This window comes from Brassica rapa, chromosome A06, assembly GCF_000309985.2.
Source record: "Brassica rapa cultivar Chiifu-401-42 chromosome A06, CAAS_Brap_v3.01, whole genome shotgun sequence".
NCBI lineage: Eukaryota > Viridiplantae > Streptophyta > Magnoliopsida > Brassicales > Brassicaceae > Brassica > Brassica rapa.
In genome coordinates, this window is record NC_024800.2 from 28,656,848 (window position 1) to 28,675,121 (window position 18,274).

The window sequence follows — 18,274 nt, forward strand, 5'->3', positions numbered from 1 at the left end:
TTTTTAAAATTATTATTTTAAATTAATTATATTTTTTTTTGAGAAAAAAACTTAAATCTCAGCCCTCTCAAACTCCATCCCTAAATCTAAACTTTACATTAGTTAACTCTAGTGTATGAGAGTTTCTTTAATGAAATTTATTTTGGTTATTTGATAATTATGTGTTATATTTGTGATAAAAAAAACTTTGTAGGGCTATCATAGAATATTTTTCTATATGTTAAAGTGTAATATATTTTATATATAAAATAAAAGGATAATATCAAAAAAGAAAAAGCGAAACGATGTAGTTTTGGTTGGCCGATTCACCAAGCCAGACCCATATGTGTATTTGAGTATAGAAACTAAACCCGAAGGTCAAGTAAACAAAGCATTGGCTTTCCGGAAATCTGAGATCTTACTCTAGCAGAGCAGCTGAAGAAGGAACACTCAGAGAGGATGAGCGACGGAGACGATGCCGCTAGACGCCGTACCGCTGCAGTGGCCGATTACCGGAAAAAGCTCCTCCAACATAAGGAGCTCGAGTCCCGAGTTCGAACAGGTTCGATTCCCTCTACTCCTTCCTATTCGAATCGAATTCGCCCAGATTCAATTGCATCCTTGTATCGAATCAGTACTTTTGTTAGAAGAGGGTTCGATTGAGTTGAATCTAGGGCTCCTTGTTGTCTCAATTTGGGGGCAATCGGATTTAATTGAAATTTGTTTGCTTTAAGCTCTCGATTCTAGGGTTTGCTAACAACAAAGTGTTGGGGGTTTGTGGTCTCTTGCAGCTAGGGAGAACCTGAGAGGGTCTAAAAAGGAATTCAACAAAACTGAAGATGATCTCAAGTCTCTTCAAAGTGTTGGTCAGATCATCGGAGAAGTCCTTCGACCTCTCGATAATGAAAGATGTAACCTTTCTCTCTCTCTCTATCTAATATCCCCTTTTTTGCATCTGTGAGATTATTGCTCATTGAATGCTTTGTTCTTGTGCCCTCATAGTGATTGTCAAAGCGAGCAGCGGTCCTCGGTATGTGGTAGGCTGCCGTAGCAAAGTGGATAAGGAGAAGCTGACCTCAGGAACTCGAGTTGTTCTTGATATGACCACACTAACTATAATGAGAGCCCTTCCCCGAGAAGTAACTTCCTTTTTTTTTTAATTCTACATGTGTTGGTCTTATTGACAATAATTAATGTGGCTTTCGTTTTTTTTTTTTAATTGTAGGTCGATCCCGTTGTGTATAACATGCTGCACGAAGACCCTGGCAACATTAGCTACTCTGCTGTTGGAGGATTAGGTGATCAGATCAGAGAACTCAGGGAATCTATTGAGCTTCCTCTCATGAATCCTGAACTTTTCCTCCGAGTAGGAATCAAACCACCCAAGGTACTTAACTATTAATTCTTCCTTAAACCTTTCTTTCTTTGGCTCGAGACATTTCAGCTGATTAAATAATTAAAATGCAGGGAGTCCTTCTTTATGGACCTCCAGGTACCGGGAAAACTCTGCTAGCTAGGGCTATTGCCAGCAACATCGATGCCAACTTCTTGAAGGTTTAATTTTCTGCTTTGCTGATTTTGGATGGAAGACTCAGGTTATGGCATAAGGTTTAAATCTAATTTGTTTCCTCTTGTTAGGTTGTGTCGAGTGCAATCATAGACAAGTACATTGGAGAAAGTGCTAGGCTGATTCGGGAGATGTTTAACTATGCCCGTGAACACCAGGTAAGTCTTGTTTGAAGTGTGTGTACATATGCATCTTCATCTTTCCTTTTTCCTTCTATCACGCTCCTGACTTTATTAAATACTTCTTCTTTTTTTCCGTATGGTTAGCCTTGTATCATTTTCATGGATGAAATCGATGCAATCGGTGGGCGTCGTTTTAGCGAGGGAACCAGTGCTGATCGTGAAATTCAAAGAACACTTATGGAGTTGCTCAATCAGCTTGATGGGTTTGACAACCTCGGAAAGGTACTGATCTCTGTTTCTGAAAGTTATATATATATGTGCATAAGATTGGGTTGTGAAGTTATATTTCTGTCTCAAACCATTTCTTATACACTAAAAGCCATCATCAATGCTATAAAATGTCTGCGAGTGTTAATGAATGTGTTTAAACTTGAATGTATTAGGTGAAAATGATAATGGCAACGAACAGACCTGATGTGCTTGATCCTGCGCTTCTCCGTCCTGGTAGATTAGATAGAAAGATTGAGATCCCTTTGCCAAATGAGCAATCAAGAATGGATATCCTCAAGATCCATGCAGCTGGTATCGCCAAACATGGTGAAATTGAGTACGAGGCTATTGTCAAACTTGCAGAGGTTAGTTTTTTTTTTTTCCCTCTTTCATTAGTGAACGTTGCTTTAGATAATTGAGTTTCTCACCTAATCCTTTATTTGGTTCAATAAAGGGCTTCAATGGTGCTGATCTGCGTAACATATGCACGGAGGCTGGAATGTTTGCAATCCGAGCAGAGCGGGACTATGTGATCCAGGAAGATTTCATGAAGGTATATATTATTTGTATTTACATGGGAGGTTTGTGTAACTGATACTGGAATCTTGGTTTGTGATTTGGAAACGAACCAATTTTTTGTGCAGGCGGTGAGAAAGCTGAGCGAAGCCAAGAAACTTGAGTCGAGTTCACACTACAATGCAGATTTCGGAAAAGAGTGAGAGGAGAGGGATACACTCTTGTCGTCTGAGCTAGGGATAAAGAAAGGACGAGTGCAATAGAAGTTTCGTATTATTGTTTGTTCTTTTGACTTTGGAAATGTGAAACTTTGTTTTACTTTGTTTTTTTTCTGAGGAGCAAAGATTGTGGAGTGTGTGCTTTTACTACCTTTTAGTACTTTAAATGCTTCAATGATTTCCCTCTCCTCATTAGTTATGTGGCCTAAGTTGGTGCATCTTATCGTTGCATTTGTCATTAGTAAACACACCAATTGGTCAAATACCAAAAAAAAATAGAGTTAGATACTTGAAAACAGATGGTATTGTTTTCGTTTATGATGGTGTGGGCATTGATCGAATACTACCATAGTTTTGGTATTTGAGATTTGCTTTGAATTTTTTTGGATATCCGATTTTCTGGATTAATCTTCACGTTGTCCAATATCTGACTGATTGAAGAAGTGAAATGCAAAAATATAGTAGTGTTTTGGTATAAACAATAGGAACCTCTGTTGGCACATACTAAACGGTAGGGATGTTAATTTTAGGACTATTGTGTGAGAACAAATGCTGGAATGGACCAAGTGCAGTAAAAAAATTCTAAAGACTTCTTCATTTTTCAATTAATTTGCATTTTCTTTAGAAATAGAAGATGTAGAGGAATGACAACTATCCTTATAAAAGTTAAAAAAAATTACCAACCCAACCATTTAAAATTCGACCCAGATAACATCATATGGATCTGGATCCGGGTCGGTTCTTTTATCAAACCTTTGGTGCCTTAGTTAAATAAAGCCTCCCTTGGAGAAAGAGTCTCTCTTTCCGGTGTTGTAATGAGTGTGTGTATATATATTAAGAAGGAAAAAAAAAACCCCCAAAAGGTGTCTTAGGGTTTGTTTGATCCAAGCGGAAGAGAATGGAAGAAACGTTGAGGAGCGCTTCAGCAATCGCTGACCAGCGTCAGAAGATCGAGCAGTACAAACTCATCCTATCCTCTGTTCTCTCCTCCAACGATCTTCTCCAAGCCAAACACTTCATCGATCACAGTAAGCCAATGAGAGAGTCTCTTCTCAAAGTTTTCTGAACAGGATTTGATTTCGTTTCGGGGGTGACAATCGATTTTGCAGTTCTGTCGGATGATGTCCCTTTGGTGGTTTCGAGGCAGCTTTTGCAGTCTTTCGCACAAGAGCTCGGGAGACTTGAACCAGAGACCCAGAAGGAGATTGCGCTCTTCACACTCACCCAGATTCAGCCCAGAGTTGTCTCCTTCGAGGAACAGGTTTTGTCTGCATGCATCTATTCGCTCAAGGTTGTGTTTTGCTTATACAAAATCTCGTCTTGGCAGGCACTTGTTATCAGAGAAAAGCTTGCGGCTTTGTATGAATCTGAGCAGGAATGGTCAAGAGCTGCCCAGATGTTGAGTGGCATTGATCTCGACTCTGGAATGAGGTATGACATTGACACGGCAGCTAAGTTCTATTTTCTTTTCTCCCTTTGTGTGTTCTTATTTTGGATTTTTTGTGGTATTAGGGCTGTTGACGAAAACTTCAAGCTCTCCAAGTGTATCCAAATTGCTCGTTTGTATCTCGAGGTTTGTCCTACCTTTCCAATTACATAGGCACAATAGATTTTGTCTCCCTTTCATCAATTTTATAAGCATTTAGATCGCAATGTCTATATTTATGTGTTGGTACTTCTAACTTAACCAGTCTGTTGACCAAATCTGTGTGTTAAGAGCATTACTCTGCTTCACCACATCACTTGAATAGTACTTTTGTTTGTTTGAATCTCTGCAGGATGATGATGCTGTGAATGCAGAGACTTATATAAATAAAGCGTCTTTCTTGGTGAACAGCAGTCAGAATGAAGTTTTGAATTTGCAGTACAAGGTTGGACCGCCTTTAACTTTCAGTTTATGTGCTGAGTGACTAAGGAGCATTTTGATTTTGGGTTTTAACATATTATTTCATATTCAGGTCTGCCATGCTAGAATTCTGGACATGAAAAGAAAGTTCTTAGACGCTGCACTTCGTTATTACAGCATATCTCAGATTGAAAAACGCCAAATAGGGGATGAGTGAGTGAATCGGCTTCTCTCCATGCGTTATCATTTTTCTTTCAAACTTTTCATGTTTGTAATGTTATCCTACAGAGAGATTGATGAGAATGCACTAGAGCAGGCCCTATCTGCTGCTGTCACATGTACCATATTAGCTGGAGCTGGTCCTCAGCGTTCTCGTGTTCTTGCAACTTTATACAAAGTAACTCCCTCTCCCTGTGAATTATTAATAGAGTGCATTTTGTTCTGCCTTCCCTATCTATAATTTTCTCACTATCTCTTTGTTAACAGGATGAACGCTGCTCCAAGCTGAAGATTTATCCCATTCTGCAGAAGGTTCTATCCATTATTTCTTCTATACGTACATTTATGTGAATTTTAACTTAATAGTATCGTTTGAGCTGGCTTGTTACTTCTATATCAGCCTGCAAGATGTTCTAAACAATCTCACCATAGCCTTTAGGAACTTGGTCAAAACTACATGCTGACCTTAGATTGTTATGTAAATTTGTAGGTGTATCTGGAAAGGATTTTAAGAAAACCAGAGATTGATGCTTTTGCGGAAGAATTAAGGCCACATCAGGTATGGATTGTTATGATTTGGAAGAAATATTTGCAAACTTATCTTTATTTGTTAGATTCATAACAAGATTTCTTTTTTAATGGTTTTCACAGAAAGCAACTTTGCCTGACAAATCCACTGTTCTTGACCGTGCCATGATTGAGCATAACCTTCTGAGTGCAAGCAAACTTTACACAAACATAAGGTCTAAATATGATGTAGAATCAGTATCTTGTACCTTTTCTTTGTGTTTCTGAGGCTTGGTTGGTTTTCTAAACTCAGTTCTCCAAATATTTTGTGTCTTAGGTTTGATGAGTTGGGAACTCTACTGGGAATTGACCCAACCAAGGTATTATTCAATATCAATATTTGAATCCTTTTTGTTTGTTCTGTGTTTAATGGCACAAGTTTTCTTCATGAAGGCGGAGAAGATAGCATCTAATATGATTGGCCAAGACAGAATGAGAGGTTCCATCGATCAGGTTAGCGTCTAACACACGACCACAACTTGGCTGGTTTATTATGCGAGCCATGAGAGAGTTCAAAATCAAGAAGGTTCTTACATGAGTTTTGATTCGTTATGTTCTATGATAATGTCCAGGAGGAGGCTGTGATACATTTTGAAGATGACATTGAGGAACTACAACAATGGGATCATCAGGTTCGCTCTTTCTCTCTAGCAGCTATGTTTTTTTTGTGTGGAATAATGACTGAAAAGTGGAAGCTGTGTGCAGATATCTGGATTATGCCAAGCTCTCAACGATATTCTGGATGGGATGGCGAAGAAAGGCCTACCTGTTCCTGTCTAATTCATTACAAGCTATGAGGTGTACTTAACTATAAGCCGAAGAGAATCTCATAGCCTAAGCTTTTGCCCTGTGTGTGTTTTGAAGACGGTTTACATTCGTTTCATATTGATGCCCTAAGCTTCTTTTCTTTTTTGCAAATTCATGTCCTTACTTTTAGTTTATAATTTGATATTGAGAAAAAGATTGGTCATGGAATGAGGATTTTTAAGAACCATTTGCAGATTTTCATTACATTCAAAGGAGGTTTAGGGTACATTTTTCCCTTAGAACAAATTATTTTTCAAGAGAGACGCAATGAGAAAGCCAAGGGCCGAATCACTGTTGGAACAAAAAAGGTTGGCAGAAAGGTCTAAACTAAAATCGATTGTAACAAGCAAACAATAAATTGGGACATTAAATTTCAAGGTTCCAAGTTGTCTCTGCTGTCAATTTCGGCGTTTTAACTTCCTCTGCCAAATTCACAGACGCACATACCTGTTTCAAAACAAAAGGTTGAACCAACAAAACTTTCAAAAAGTCCATTAAGCTGCTTTACGAACTAGTCGTTTGCTCCAAGAGAAAGCACATCTAATGTCCAAATGACATTCGCAGTAGTACACAGAACCATCTAAAAACTCCCCAATGGATCCTTTCTCTATGTATTTTTCTCTATATTCTACGTTTTCATATTGTGTACAGAGAAAAAAAGAAACAGTTTCCCTTTTCTCATATCAATTGTACCAAGTTTCAATTTAAGTCAGTGATGTCAATTTATAAAAAAAGGATTATTAACTGGTTAAAGAGGATTTAACTTGCTGAGGAATGTTTTGTATTACCTTGAAAGATCCAGGGGATTTGGAGTTCCTAGACCATTCCACACCAAGCAACTTACTAGACGTTTGATAAGTGGCCTTGACAACATCATCCCCATAAACTCTCCTAGAAACCGCAAAATCCCAAGCCTTCTTTGCAAAGTCATAGCAAGGCTCGAACGTCGCAATCCTCCCGTGCGCATAAGTGTACTTAAGCTTACAGTTGTTTGTTCCCACCATGTAATTAGCAGAGACTTTGTTCACAGGATCAATCACAAGGCTCCCATCCACAACTGTTCTGTTATCAGCTCTGCTATGAATGTAAGTCAGACTCAACGGCTTCTCAGCAACCCGAACCGTGTTCATGAACTGAAACCTAACATCCTTAATCAAAATGATTCTATGTTAGGTTTAAGAGTTAAGGAATCTTTCTAAGCGACAAGGAAGGGTGGTGAGTGTTACTTTCTTAGGGACGTTATACTCGACGATGAAGAAGCCAGGCTTCTCCACGGCGAGAGAGAGGCCGTTCAAGGTAGGACCAGGGACGAAGGTGGCATCGGTCATGGTGGCGCGCAGCTTAATATCGCCCGCGTTGAAGGCCACTGAGCCTACCCCGGTGCTCTTACCGCCGTCGTACTTGCATTTGACGGAAGCCTTCATCCTCTCCCCTTTGACACTCACAAAGCGTTAGGGAGATGTTTGGTGAGAGTGAGAGAGAGAGCGGCGAAAAGAGAAGACGATAGAAAACACCACCTTATTCTCCGCTGCGACTAGTGTTATTGTTGTTCGCACGTACAAAATGCTCGCGCGTGCGGTGTTTTTCTTTTTGGTTTCCCCTAAACCCTCAGCATTACCGACGGTTCACGTCTTCTTTGTTTGAATAGATTTTGGTTTAGTTGCAAAAAGAAAAAGAATAGATTTTGGTTTTTGATTTTTGATTTTTGGTTTTTTGATTTTAGTTTTTGAGTGGTTGTCGACTGGAATGTGTTAATATAGCCTTAACACATAGAAAACTTAACTAATGGGCCTTCGAGTGAATATTTATTTATTTTCTTAATGGCAAGAATATTTTGTTTAAGTATCAATATTTGATTGGCCTGACTTTTCTTTAATTGTTACTATCTAAGTTCCAATTTTTGATATTTTTATATAAAAGAAATTACAAAAGTCTGTATTGTGAGTTTCAACTTTTCACATCCATAGGACCATATAACATGCAGGGGCGGATCTAGGATCACAACTATCTGGGGGCACACACAATTTTACACTATAAATATATTTTAAAATCGGGGGCACTTGTACAAATATCAAGCTTATTGTTAAGAAATTTCAAAAGTAGATGGGGGCACGTGCCTCCATTGCTCATGCTCTACGTCCACCCCTGATAACATGATGTTTCACGGACTAAACATTACCAACATATTTATTTTGCTATATATATATATGTATCAAACATTTTTATATTCCCAAATAAAAGAGCGAAATTACATTTAGTTTTCATAATTAAAAAAATATTGTGTATGAAATATGTTTTAGTATTTACATAATTTCGAACACAAAAAATTAAATTACTTCTATAGTTTTCATAAATTGTAGTTACATTGAACATCTTTGGATTTATAAAATTAAAACCAAAAAATCATTATGGTTTTTCCATAAATGAAATAAAAATATGCATGACCAGAATGAAATTGCTACTTGAAGTTGTGTTTTTTTTTTTAATTTGAAACACGAAGTTGTGTTTAAAAAATCAAGTTATGTAGGGGGCGTGAACCTGATCATTTGTATTTTAGGCTAAAAAAATCATATAAAGGATAAATAAATTGATTGCGAATTATTTATAACACATGATACGTTCTCTACAAAACATTTTTTTTATAGATTTTGTTTCCTAATTGTAAAAACATGATATGAAAATTCACAAGCTGATAATCAGTGCCGGTCATGGAAAATTTAAGACCAAGTTTGTAAACTTGAGATTTTACCATTAAACCTAAAAAAGCCGTTGAAAATATGTGGCCGAAAATATAGTTATTATGAAGCGGCCAAAAACCACTGTTTAAGTCCAAGGACCGGCTCTGCTGATAATCTCTCGGAGTAGAAAATTTAGGTAAATAATATTTCTAATGAACAAATGTCATCTTGTGTTTATTTTTAGTTGAGAATCTAATGAAATTAAAGAAAAAAGAAAGGCAAGGATATGAAAAGATAAGCAATCAGAAAACAGACCAAATGACCAAAGTTACATGGTAACAAAAGGAAAGAAACCAAATCTGTAGGTTTAGTTCGGTTCGGTTTAGTTAAATTCAAAAAATAAAGAGAGGAAAATTGAAAAACGAGGGACGTGTGAAGAAGCAAAGGCTAAGAACTTGCCAGCTTGCTGCTGTCTCCTCTTCAAACAATTTAATTTATATAGTATACAAAAATTTAACTAAGTTTTTTGTTGGTATTCGTTGATTAAGGCTAAGCTTATTGAATTCTCCTCTTTGGAAACTGCTCTTATGACTGACCATTTTGCTTTCTTTCTTTCTTTATTTTTCCTTTTCATAAAAAAATATACATTTTTAAGTTTTCCTATCGTGAATTAAAACATTGCCGTCTCTTCCTCTGCCTAATAATCAATCCTCCCTTCCTCTTCTCTCTCTGCAACAAAGCGGTACGTTCTCTCTCTCTCTCTTCCTCAAGTTTTGTTCTTTCTTCTCATCCCAAGATTAATTTAGATCGGTTATGTTTTTCTATTTTCTTTTTATTGTTGGGTTTTGATTTTGTCATATCTGGGACTTATCATTCGGAATTGAGAAGAATCTCTGTTGAAACCGATTGTTCTAAAGTTGGCTCCTTTATGTATAGATCTCTAATCAGCTTTTGTTTGTTTTGATAGAAAGCTCTCTTCTTTACCCTTTATTGATGATATCTCCATCTTCTGATTCTGTCTTGTGGGTTGTTTGCCTGACCGACCGACCACCATGCCTTTATCTTCCTTCAAGCTGTTTGCTAGCTCTTGGGACTTTGTGACACTTAACTTCCTTTGCTTGTTGTTTTGTCAACCTCTGTCTCTAGGTGTCAAATTGATACTTCATTCACCTCTTGTGAAGGCAAAGTTTTTTTTTCTTTAGTGTTTGTTAATATGAAGTCATATGTATCTGTTATGAATTGTGTTTTACTTGGGTAACTAATCTATGAGTCATTGAGTTGTTTTAAGCTATTGTGTGATTTTATTTGTAATTACAGTTCTAGGAACTATGTTTTCATTGAGAGCATTTGAGTGTGTTTATGAGTTCCTTCCTTTTTCTTTCACAATTTAACATTTCTTTGTTACTGTCTTTGTTCTTTTTCAGTCTCCCCGTTAAGCAGGCACATTGCTAGAGGAGCAAAGAAAGTCTCGTGAGTCCTCCTCTTCTCCCAAGTGTAACTGTGGTTAAACTTTAGCCGAGATGCAGGGAGAGAGGGCCAGTCTCGGCTATTTATCAGAGGGCTTAAACTTTGAGCATGGTTCCACCTCCAGTAATGGTTTGATGGATCACTGGGACGGTCTTGGTGATAACGACTTGCAGGACTACATGATTGCAAATTCTGAATCTCTCGCACACTCGGTTTACCCTGAACAACATAGGTTTAGCCTCGGCGAGGAGGCTAGCTCTAGTGGCACGAAGAATGAAGCTTCCAGCCACAATGAGCAACTAAGAAATGAAATAATTGATTTAGACTCGGATTCTGAACAACCTTCTGGGGACAATCAGAATGTCAACCTGAATGCAGAATATATTGAACTTGACGAGGATATTGATGTGGTTGAAGCTAACGGATCAGGGAACAGGGCTTCACAACCTGGCAGACCTTTCCAAGAGACTAGTGTTAGAACAGGTTCTTCTGTTGATGCATCCTGCAAGAGGAAGGCTATTGAAGGCAGTAGTAGTGGTCAGTCTTCTTTAGGTGGTTACCATCACGGAGAAAGCAGCAGTTCGTGGACCCCAGTTTCTACCGAGTATAGGTCAGTAAATGGTCTAAACATATCTGGATCTCGAGGAGAGGTCTCTGCTACTGCTTCAAATTTTCTTGTAAGCTCAAGTAGAAATACATGTGTCAGGAGTAATCCCTCTGAAACTGTAAGCCCAGCTGCCTTTTCTGCGGGAACTGTTGTCAGGCGACCTGTCCCTCCACCGCACTCTAACTTATCAAGACTTGTACCATCAGATCATCATGGACAATCCCTAGGAAATATCTTCTCACGGAACCCAAATCCTCCTGCACCTGTTTCAAGGAATATGCTACCACCATTGCAGTGGACTGAGAGCTCACTAGCGGGTGAATCATTCAACTCCACCGTGCCCACTGAGAGAAATAATCTTCATCTAGAAGACACCAGGTCAAGAAGCATAACAGCAGCGAGTGTTCTAGAGAATCCCTTGTTTAATCCAGCTCCTGACCTCAGCAGAAATGCTAACCTGAGTATTGCATCATCATCATCAGTGTCCAGGACAGGCTCAAGCACAGGTGTTCAAGCACCATCTTCTAATCTAGCGTGGACGCCTCACCGGAATTTACCACCTCACCAAAGAAGAAGATCGGAACTTGCCCATAGGTCATTGATTTCTTCCCTTTCTGCAGATGCGAGATCTGGTGATCATCATCCACCACTTCGTTCGTTGGCTCCTCCTGCCCCTCAGGATGGGCTTGTGCTTCAGCCTGGTGGTGGTGATAGTAGCCGGGCATACTCGAGAGCAGGTCTGTGGCTTGATAGACAAGTGGATAGTTTGGTTGGGGCTCCTCAATCTTTAAGGGCTTTGGCAGCTGCAAGCAGAGGAAGAAACAGACTTATGGTATCCCAGGTCAGTTCATACAAGTTCGGTTAACCTTGATGGTTTTTGTTAGACTGACAGTGAGTCTCTTTGAAACAGATGCAGAATATCTTGGAAGTGATGCGGAGGGATCCGAATCATAACTTGCGGCTTGAGGTTAGTTTCTCCTTGGGGCGGGCTCAGTAGAATAAACAGTGTTCTAAAATTACAAGTGAACTTGTCTTCTCTCTGTCTCTGTTGAACTTTAAAAAGTAATGTGAATTGCTTGATTGTCCAGGACGTTATGCTTCTAAATCAGTCAGGGATATTTGATGGGGCTGCTGGTATGCATGACCGATATAGAGACATGCGGCTTGATGTAGACAACATGTCATATGAGGTTAAAGCCATTAACAAACGATAAATTCTGTCTGGTGGTCATGTTAGATCGTTAAAACCTCACTCACTCCTGTTGGTTCATAAACTTTAGGAACTGCTGGCACTAGAAGAGCGGATTGGAGATGTGTGTACAGGTGTAAACGAAGAAACCATATCAAACCGGTTGAAGCAGAGTAAATACAAAAGCAGCACAAAATCTCCAGAAGATGCAGAGCCATGCTGTATTTGTCAGGTACGAGTTGCTGCAAATCATAATATAACAAGAAAGATTATGTTTCTTTTTTCGTGCGAGTGTGAATGGTGAAACTTGGTGGTGTAGGAGGAATACACTGAGGGAGATGACATGGGCACGTTAGAATGTGGGCATGAGTTCCATAGCCAATGCATAAAAGAATGGCTGAAACAGAAGAATCTCTGCCCAATTTGCAAGACGACAGGCTTGAACACAGCCAAGAAGCGTAAAATAGGATGAATGAGAGCTTCTTCTTTTTTTTTGTATTTGTTTTTACAATTCAGCTTATGAACAAAAAATGAAAGAAACAAAAAAAGACACCCTCAAGCTTCCTTCCACCAGTGCAGAGCCTCTCACCGGAAATGCCTCCACAGGCTAGTTGGTCCCTTTTGTTTGTTCTAGTAGTCTGAATATGCATTATATGATTTTAAGGATCATGATATGGTTTGTGATTGAAGGTAGAGATAAAGGGTGATAGGGGAATGTTGGGAGAATGTATTTGCTTTTTTCGTTTCTGGATTGGTATGGATAATTTAATTTACTCATTTGTCAATTAATGTATGAATCCATTGAAAGAAGTAGCAGGATGTTGAGTCAGCCAGTTTAGAGAGCTCTCCCTTTGTACCTGTTACAAAACTTTTTTGTGTTGCCGGACATATTCATATTTTCTTAAACATTATACTACATGGTCGGTCCACACATATAGTCTATATATATAATAAAGCTAATATACTCTTTAAGACTATAACCAAAAAGAGACTAAATTTTGTAATTAATTTTGATAAGTTTTGAATTATAATATAAAATATTGTAATAAGAACTGGTCCTCTTAGTAAGTTGATCAAGCAATGGCTTAAAATTTAGAAACTCGTTAAGAAGCTAATTTCCCAAGAGATTAGTTGGTTCAAATGATTATGAAGTATGGTTCCATTAGCCTCTGAGTTCGAGTTGCAAAACTTTTTGTGTTCATTTTTGTTTGTATTATATTACAAATATAATTTGTAGAATCATAAATTGAAGGGAAGCAATTTCAAGATTGGAGATCTTAAAAGAAGGTGAAAGAGGAAGTGGATTGGTGGTTTCTTGTTCAGGAGCTAGAGAATGAGATCGATGAAAAAGACTTGATGAGATTCGTGAGACAGAAATGACAGGGAAATGGATCCCTCCTCCTATGCCTTGGTTTAAATGTAATGTTGCCTATTCGTGGGCATCGGCTATCAAAGGGGAGGTGGTGGCGTGGTGCTTGGCTTCTAAGAAATCATGAAGACAAATTTATATTATATAGCAAAAAAATATTTTCTTTGTGAACAACTCAAGCAGATTTAAATTTCAGATTTTCATTTGGTCAGCGGAAATTATGAAAAGTCATAAAGTAAACCAGGTGATTTTTGCGATTGTTGCATTGTGGATGTGATTATTAAATCAAAAAACATTGGCCTTTATTCAGGTTTCAGTACTCAAAGATCATGCACCAGTTAAGGAACATTGAATGGTAGGGGGTGGTAAGAGAGAAAAAACAAGGAACATAAGATCAAAGTGTGATAAAGGAAGGCTTTACACATTCCTATATAGCCAGTTGTCATATATAGGATATCTATGCTGGTTAAAAAAGCTCTTTGATGGTGCTATAATTCATCCCTTGGTTTAATTGGTTTTGGTTAGTATTGGAACACTGTGTTGGAACATGGAGTTATCCTTCTTGTTTGACTTTCCTAGGCACTTTGTGTCGATGATTGTAGAATTTTGGGATATGTGTTATATGGTTTCCACATCATTGTTAAAAACGAATTATGAATCTTGTAGACCTTTGGTGATTAACACAAATTTTCAGATTTTTGAAGAGAAGAAAAGTATCTAGATAGTGGACTCGACCAACTTAGTCTCTGAGAGACACAAAGTATAACAGCTTCAAGAACAACAGTGTCTTTCACAAGGTATCCCTTTGCTTCTATCTTTTAGCTCCTCTAGTGATATAGTATTAGGTCCTAACTTTCTTATATTTTACCATCTCAAAATGAATCTATCTCTTACATGTTTTCTCGACATGGTTAGTGTTTTTCTGATTCGCAGCTTGAACTTTGCGTAGATGCTAAAGAAAACTACTATAAACTACTATATACACTTATTATAATATCAATTTGGATTAGAACATGTTTTGCGGATCAAACTCAAAACCATGTAACTAAGCTTAATGGTTTCAGGACAAAAAGGACTTGATCTCTTTCTTTTCAAGAACCAGGACAGATGTTATAACTGTACAGATGCATAATTCATGTACAGTTAAAACACACATCTAGATCGATTCAACAGGAAACTAAACACACAAGACTTCTCCATTCATTTATTATTAGCAGAACTTCGAGCTAAAGGTGAAAGCAAGCGACGTTCTACACATTGGTTCTAAGCGTTCTCAGATATAATACTAACCACAAGACTTAAAGGAGCTTCCACCTTGTAAAATTGTGAGTCTGGAATATAATCTACAGAGGAAACATAAAATGATATGAACACATACATCTCAGACAAGACAGAGAAAGAAATGTTGTACTTTCGGTCGGAATAGAAACAGAGAGGTGTTTTACAGAGATGGATTTCAACCATATGATCCCGTTGAGGGTTTAGAAGATGAAGATCATGAGTCAAGTAATCATGTTCAGATTAGTTTGAACATGAAGCCATCTTTGCATAAGCAACATGTTCGGTTAGTTTCGCATTATGTTCGATTAGTTATACATTATGCAGTAAGCTTCCATGATCAATCATTCAAAAATCTAAGAAAATGTATTTTATCAAAAAACGCTTTTAAAAGAAAAATACTTGTAAGAAAAACTGAAACTAAATGAATATAATGTGAAGATAAACAACCATGATCTCTAACAATCAAAAAAATTGACAGGACATCATGTTCAAAAATACTCACATTATGCACTTAGCTTCCGTAATCAAATCATTCAAAAACCTAAGAAAAATGTATTTTATCAAAAAAACCTTTAAGAAAAACAAATGATTTTCACAAAATTTGGAAATTAATTAGAAAGATAAATGAACATAATATGTAGACTACTATGATATATCAAAAATGACAACAAGACATCATGTTCTAGATTAGTTCCACATTATGTAATTATACGTTCATACTCAATCATTTAAAAAACTTATAAAAAAAAGTTTTTTTATCTAAATAAAAAGAAGAAAAGAAAGAGGATAAGAGATTATCACCTAAAGGAGGAGGTTGGTGATTGTGAATGGATCTCGATGACCTCGTGTTCCCGTTGGAGTCGGTGGGAGTGTGGCTTCCTCCCTCTCTCTCTCTCGGTTCTGGTCAGCTCCGGCGATTCTTCCCATATGCAGCATCTTTAAACCATAAGCGCGGCCTCCTGTTTCACAGACTTCCAAAAAAAATACATATCATCACGATTTGTTTTCGATTCATACACGACAATGTTAATGTTGATGGAAAAACACACATAAAATTAAAAAAAAAAGACAGATCTGACCGTTGGAGTCGGTTGGATTTTGGCTTCCTCTCTCCGATGTCACCGAGCGCACGACTATTCTTCACATCATCCGCCACCTGTTACAGAGATTCCAAAAGAACATATACATAAATATACACCATCACAAAAAATATATATATATAAAAAAAAATATATACCATCACGATCTGTTCGAGATCATGCCACAAAATATTGACGAAAAGACATAAAATAAATAAAAAGAAAGACAGCGAAGAAGAGATAGATACCTCCGACTTGATCAGGCATGTTTGTTTGAATCTTGTCGCCATTATGTCTTTCTCCTACAGAGTCTTCTTTCTCCGACAGAGTCTTTAACTCTTGTTGGTCTTTTATTTTACTTGTCTCTTCGCAAAGAGTCTGTGAGAATAATTGAGAGGATGAGAGGTTTATGGTGAAAGAAGGCAAGAAGAGCTCTTCTTATATAGAGGAGCGCCCAACGGCTCATTTTCATTTACAACGGTCTTATTTTTTAAGTAATTTGTATTCGTTCGATGTTTATTAATCTTTTTACTAACAGGTCTATTACAGCGGTCTTATTTTTAAAGTAATTTGTGTTCGTTCGATGTTTATTCAGCCTTTTCAATTACGGATCAATTACAACGGTCCTATTTAAATAAGTAAACATATATAACGGGTCAATATAACGTTAGTTTCGAGAAGAAAATAAATTACGTTTATTGAGGCCCAATCAAATATTTAACAAAATAATAAATGTTATTATTATTCTTATAATAATAAAGTCATAAATGATATTATTATTATTTGCATTGGTGACACTAATTATTATTATTATTCACATGCAGCTTTCTTCACACACTTATATTATCGATTCACATAAAGTTTATGTATTTGCTGCAATGTTACCTATACTCAACTAAGTGTCACTCATTGGTCAACAATTACATTTATTTTTTGTTCAGACAAATCCAGTCTCTAGTCCTCCAAGATTAAAATGTAGTGACTATATATATATATATATATATATATATATATAAGTCATTTCTTGACATGAACAATTCTTTATAAAAAAATAAAGGGAAAATTTGAAAAAATACTTCTAAGTGAGATTATATTTTGAAAATTAGGCCTTTTTCATTTTATTTTGAAAACTACATTTATTTATAATTGAAATGACTAAACTATCCATTTTTAAATCTTTATAGTTAACTAATATCTAAATTACTATTTTATTTTAATACAGAAAACAATGCGTTTAAAAAATGTTTTAAAACAAATCTAACATTTCATAAATTTAAAACAGAAAACAATGGATTTTGTTCTTTTCGACAATGCTCTTATCTTTATAATATAAGATAGTTAATTTGCTTCTACTCACTGCTTCCTAAACAAACTCTTCGACGTTTCATCACAGTTAGCAATAACATAATTGTTCATAGGATCTTTTATAAACAAAAAAAAACAATCAGTCAATGATACTGTTTCCAAATAACTAAATGATCTTTTGTTTGATCTAAAGATTGCTTTTGTTTTGATATACACACATATGAAACAACCCAGACAAAAATCTGAGAATCAAACAATGTGTTGATATATTTCTTTATAAAATTTTATTCTTTACTTTAAATTTTTGCTCTGACTAGCATAGCACAAAACAATTTGAGAGAAGAGATAATATTATGTGAGTTTTGGGCACATGGAAAGTGAATATAAACTCTTGTAGATAATTTTTCATGTGCTTTTTCACCATTCTTAAAATGTTCGAATTGTATGCTTTTAAGATTTTAGAATTAATTATTAAAATTTTCAATATCTAGTTAACACCAGGACAAAAGTGTCTTATCACATAAAACAAAATGTAGTTTTCAAAAAATAAAAATAAAAATGTATTTTTCAAAATTTAAATCACAAATAGAGTATTTTTCAAATAAATATGGGAACTCTGTCGTCATAACAATGATTCTCTGTGCAAATTCCTTGTACCAAATATATAGGGGGATTGTTTCACAAAAAAAAAAGTGGGCGCGCAATGAAAAGATGTTAACCTGTTAGGGCGAGTTTTTTTTCTTCTGGTTATAAATTGGGATGAAATTTTAGTGTAGTATTTTTCTTGTAATAAACAAATTTCCACTTGAAGATCCTGTTAAGATTTATGATTTTTACGTGATTTTCCAAAATGACAAAAAAGTGGAAATAACTCGATCGAGCACTATTAATCATTTGAGGCAGTTCTCAACACCTATCACCTATGGGATTCGTCAAGTGATATGTCTCCGGCCTAACACTAGGTTTTACAAAAAAACATGTATGAATAATATTGACTTCTGTATGGAGACCAGCCTCCATTCTATGACCATCGCAATATCAAAATTTAAAAATAATAAAATCGTGGCAAAATATTTAAATATTTATTCATTATATAAGCACCCAAAGCTAACATGATGACTTAACTTGCAAAACAACTCTTCCAGGTTTAGAAGCTAAATATTAACGTTGACCACTAAACCACAATAA

At 36.5% G+C, this 18,274-nt stretch overlaps 4 protein-coding genes and 1 long non-coding RNA gene across 5 annotated transcripts; 3 read left to right on the forward strand and 2 right to left on the reverse strand.

Annotated features, from left to right (window-relative positions):
- The first annotated feature begins 282 nt into the window (after nucleotides 1–282).
- LOC103828000 (26S proteasome regulatory subunit 10B homolog A) lies at nucleotides 283–2,850 on the forward strand. The gene is made up of 10 exons (XM_009103570.3): nucleotides 283–541; nucleotides 771–890; nucleotides 982–1,118; nucleotides 1,205–1,366; nucleotides 1,447–1,533; nucleotides 1,618–1,704; nucleotides 1,813–1,950; nucleotides 2,112–2,303; nucleotides 2,393–2,491; nucleotides 2,583–2,850. The coding sequence occupies exons 1-10, from the start codon at nucleotides 439–441 to the stop codon at nucleotides 2,655–2,657; spliced, it is 1,200 nt and encodes a 399-aa protein (XP_009101818.1). The 5' UTR covers nucleotides 283–438; the 3' UTR covers nucleotides 2,658–2,850.
- A 601-nt stretch (nucleotides 2,851–3,451) lies between these two features.
- LOC103828002 (COP9 signalosome complex subunit 4) lies at nucleotides 3,452–6,310 on the forward strand. The gene is made up of 14 exons (XM_009103572.3): nucleotides 3,452–3,700; nucleotides 3,782–3,933; nucleotides 4,000–4,103; nucleotides 4,185–4,245; nucleotides 4,451–4,543; nucleotides 4,631–4,731; nucleotides 4,807–4,915; nucleotides 5,005–5,049; nucleotides 5,228–5,296; nucleotides 5,389–5,480; nucleotides 5,582–5,624; nucleotides 5,698–5,757; nucleotides 5,877–5,936; nucleotides 6,010–6,310. The coding sequence occupies exons 1-14, from the start codon at nucleotides 3,571–3,573 to the stop codon at nucleotides 6,082–6,084; spliced, it is 1,194 nt and encodes a 397-aa protein (XP_009101820.1). The 5' UTR covers nucleotides 3,452–3,570; the 3' UTR covers nucleotides 6,085–6,310.
- LOC103828001 (outer envelope pore protein 24B, chloroplastic) lies at nucleotides 6,286–7,745 on the reverse strand. Its single transcript, XM_009103571.3, has 3 exons — nucleotides 7,338–7,745; nucleotides 6,900–7,259; nucleotides 6,286–6,558 (listed from the first exon to the last, which is right to left on the reverse strand). The coding sequence occupies exons 1-3, from the start codon at nucleotides 7,533–7,535 to the stop codon at nucleotides 6,478–6,480; spliced, it is 639 nt and encodes a 212-aa protein (XP_009101819.1). The 5' UTR covers nucleotides 7,536–7,745; the 3' UTR covers nucleotides 6,286–6,477.
- Nucleotides 7,746–9,312: 1,567 nt separating this feature from the next.
- LOC103828003 (probable E3 ubiquitin-protein ligase RHG1A) lies at nucleotides 9,313–12,841 on the forward strand. Its single transcript, XM_009103574.3, has 6 exons — nucleotides 9,313–9,531; nucleotides 10,214–11,704; nucleotides 11,774–11,830; nucleotides 11,952–12,053; nucleotides 12,144–12,284; nucleotides 12,372–12,841. Exons 2-6 carry the CDS (start codon nucleotides 10,310–10,312, stop codon nucleotides 12,522–12,524), a joined length of 1,848 nt encoding a protein of 615 aa, XP_009101822.1. The 5' UTR covers nucleotides 9,313–9,531; nucleotides 10,214–10,309; the 3' UTR covers nucleotides 12,525–12,841.
- A 1,082-nt stretch (nucleotides 12,842–13,923) lies between these two features.
- Nucleotides 13,924–18,243, reverse strand: LOC103828004. The gene is made up of 3 exons (XR_004448368.1): nucleotides 16,030–18,243; nucleotides 15,504–15,858; nucleotides 13,924–14,764 (listed from the first exon to the last, which is right to left on the reverse strand). It is a non-coding gene; the product is annotated as an uncharacterized LOC103828004 (long non-coding RNA).
- Nucleotides 18,244–18,274: the final 31 nt, after the last annotated feature.

Coding starts and splice junctions, on each gene's coding strand:
- LOC103828003 (XM_009103574.3), top strand. CDS start 10,310: ATGCAGGGAGAGAGGGCCAGTCTCGGCTATTTATCAGAGGGCTTAAAC. Junction 11,705..11,773: donor ACAGACTTATGGTATCCCAG/GTCAGTTCATAC, acceptor TCTTTGAAACAG/ATGCAGAATATCTTGGAAGT. Junction 11,831..11,951: donor ATCATAACTTGCGGCTTGAG/GTTAGTTTCTCC, acceptor TTGATTGTCCAG/GACGTTATGCTTCTAAATCA.
- LOC103828001 (XM_009103571.3), bottom strand. CDS start 7,535: ATGAAGGCTTCCGTCAAATGCAAGTACGACGGCGGTAAGAGCACCGGG. Junction 7,260..7,337: donor AGTATAACGTCCCTAAGAAA/GTAACACTCACC, acceptor ATTTTGATTAAG/GATGTTAGGTTTCAGTTCAT. Junction 6,559..6,899: donor AATCCCCTGGATCTTTCAAG/GTAATACAAAAC, acceptor GTTTTGAAACAG/GTATGTGCGTCTGTGAATTT.
- LOC103828000 (XM_009103570.3), top strand. CDS start 439: ATGAGCGACGGAGACGATGCCGCTAGACGCCGTACCGCTGCAGTGGCC. Junction 1,367..1,446: donor TAGGAATCAAACCACCCAAG/GTACTTAACTAT, acceptor ATTAAAATGCAG/GGAGTCCTTCTTTATGGACC. Junction 1,534..1,617: donor TCGATGCCAACTTCTTGAAG/GTTTAATTTTCT, acceptor TCCTCTTGTTAG/GTTGTGTCGAGTGCAATCAT.
- LOC103828002 (XM_009103572.3), top strand. CDS start 3,571: ATGGAAGAAACGTTGAGGAGCGCTTCAGCAATCGCTGACCAGCGTCAG. Junction 4,104..4,184: donor GATCTCGACTCTGGAATGAG/GTATGACATTGA, acceptor TTGTGGTATTAG/GGCTGTTGACGAAAACTTCA. Junction 4,916..5,004: donor TTCTTGCAACTTTATACAAA/GTAACTCCCTCT, acceptor CTTTGTTAACAG/GATGAACGCTGCTCCAAGCT.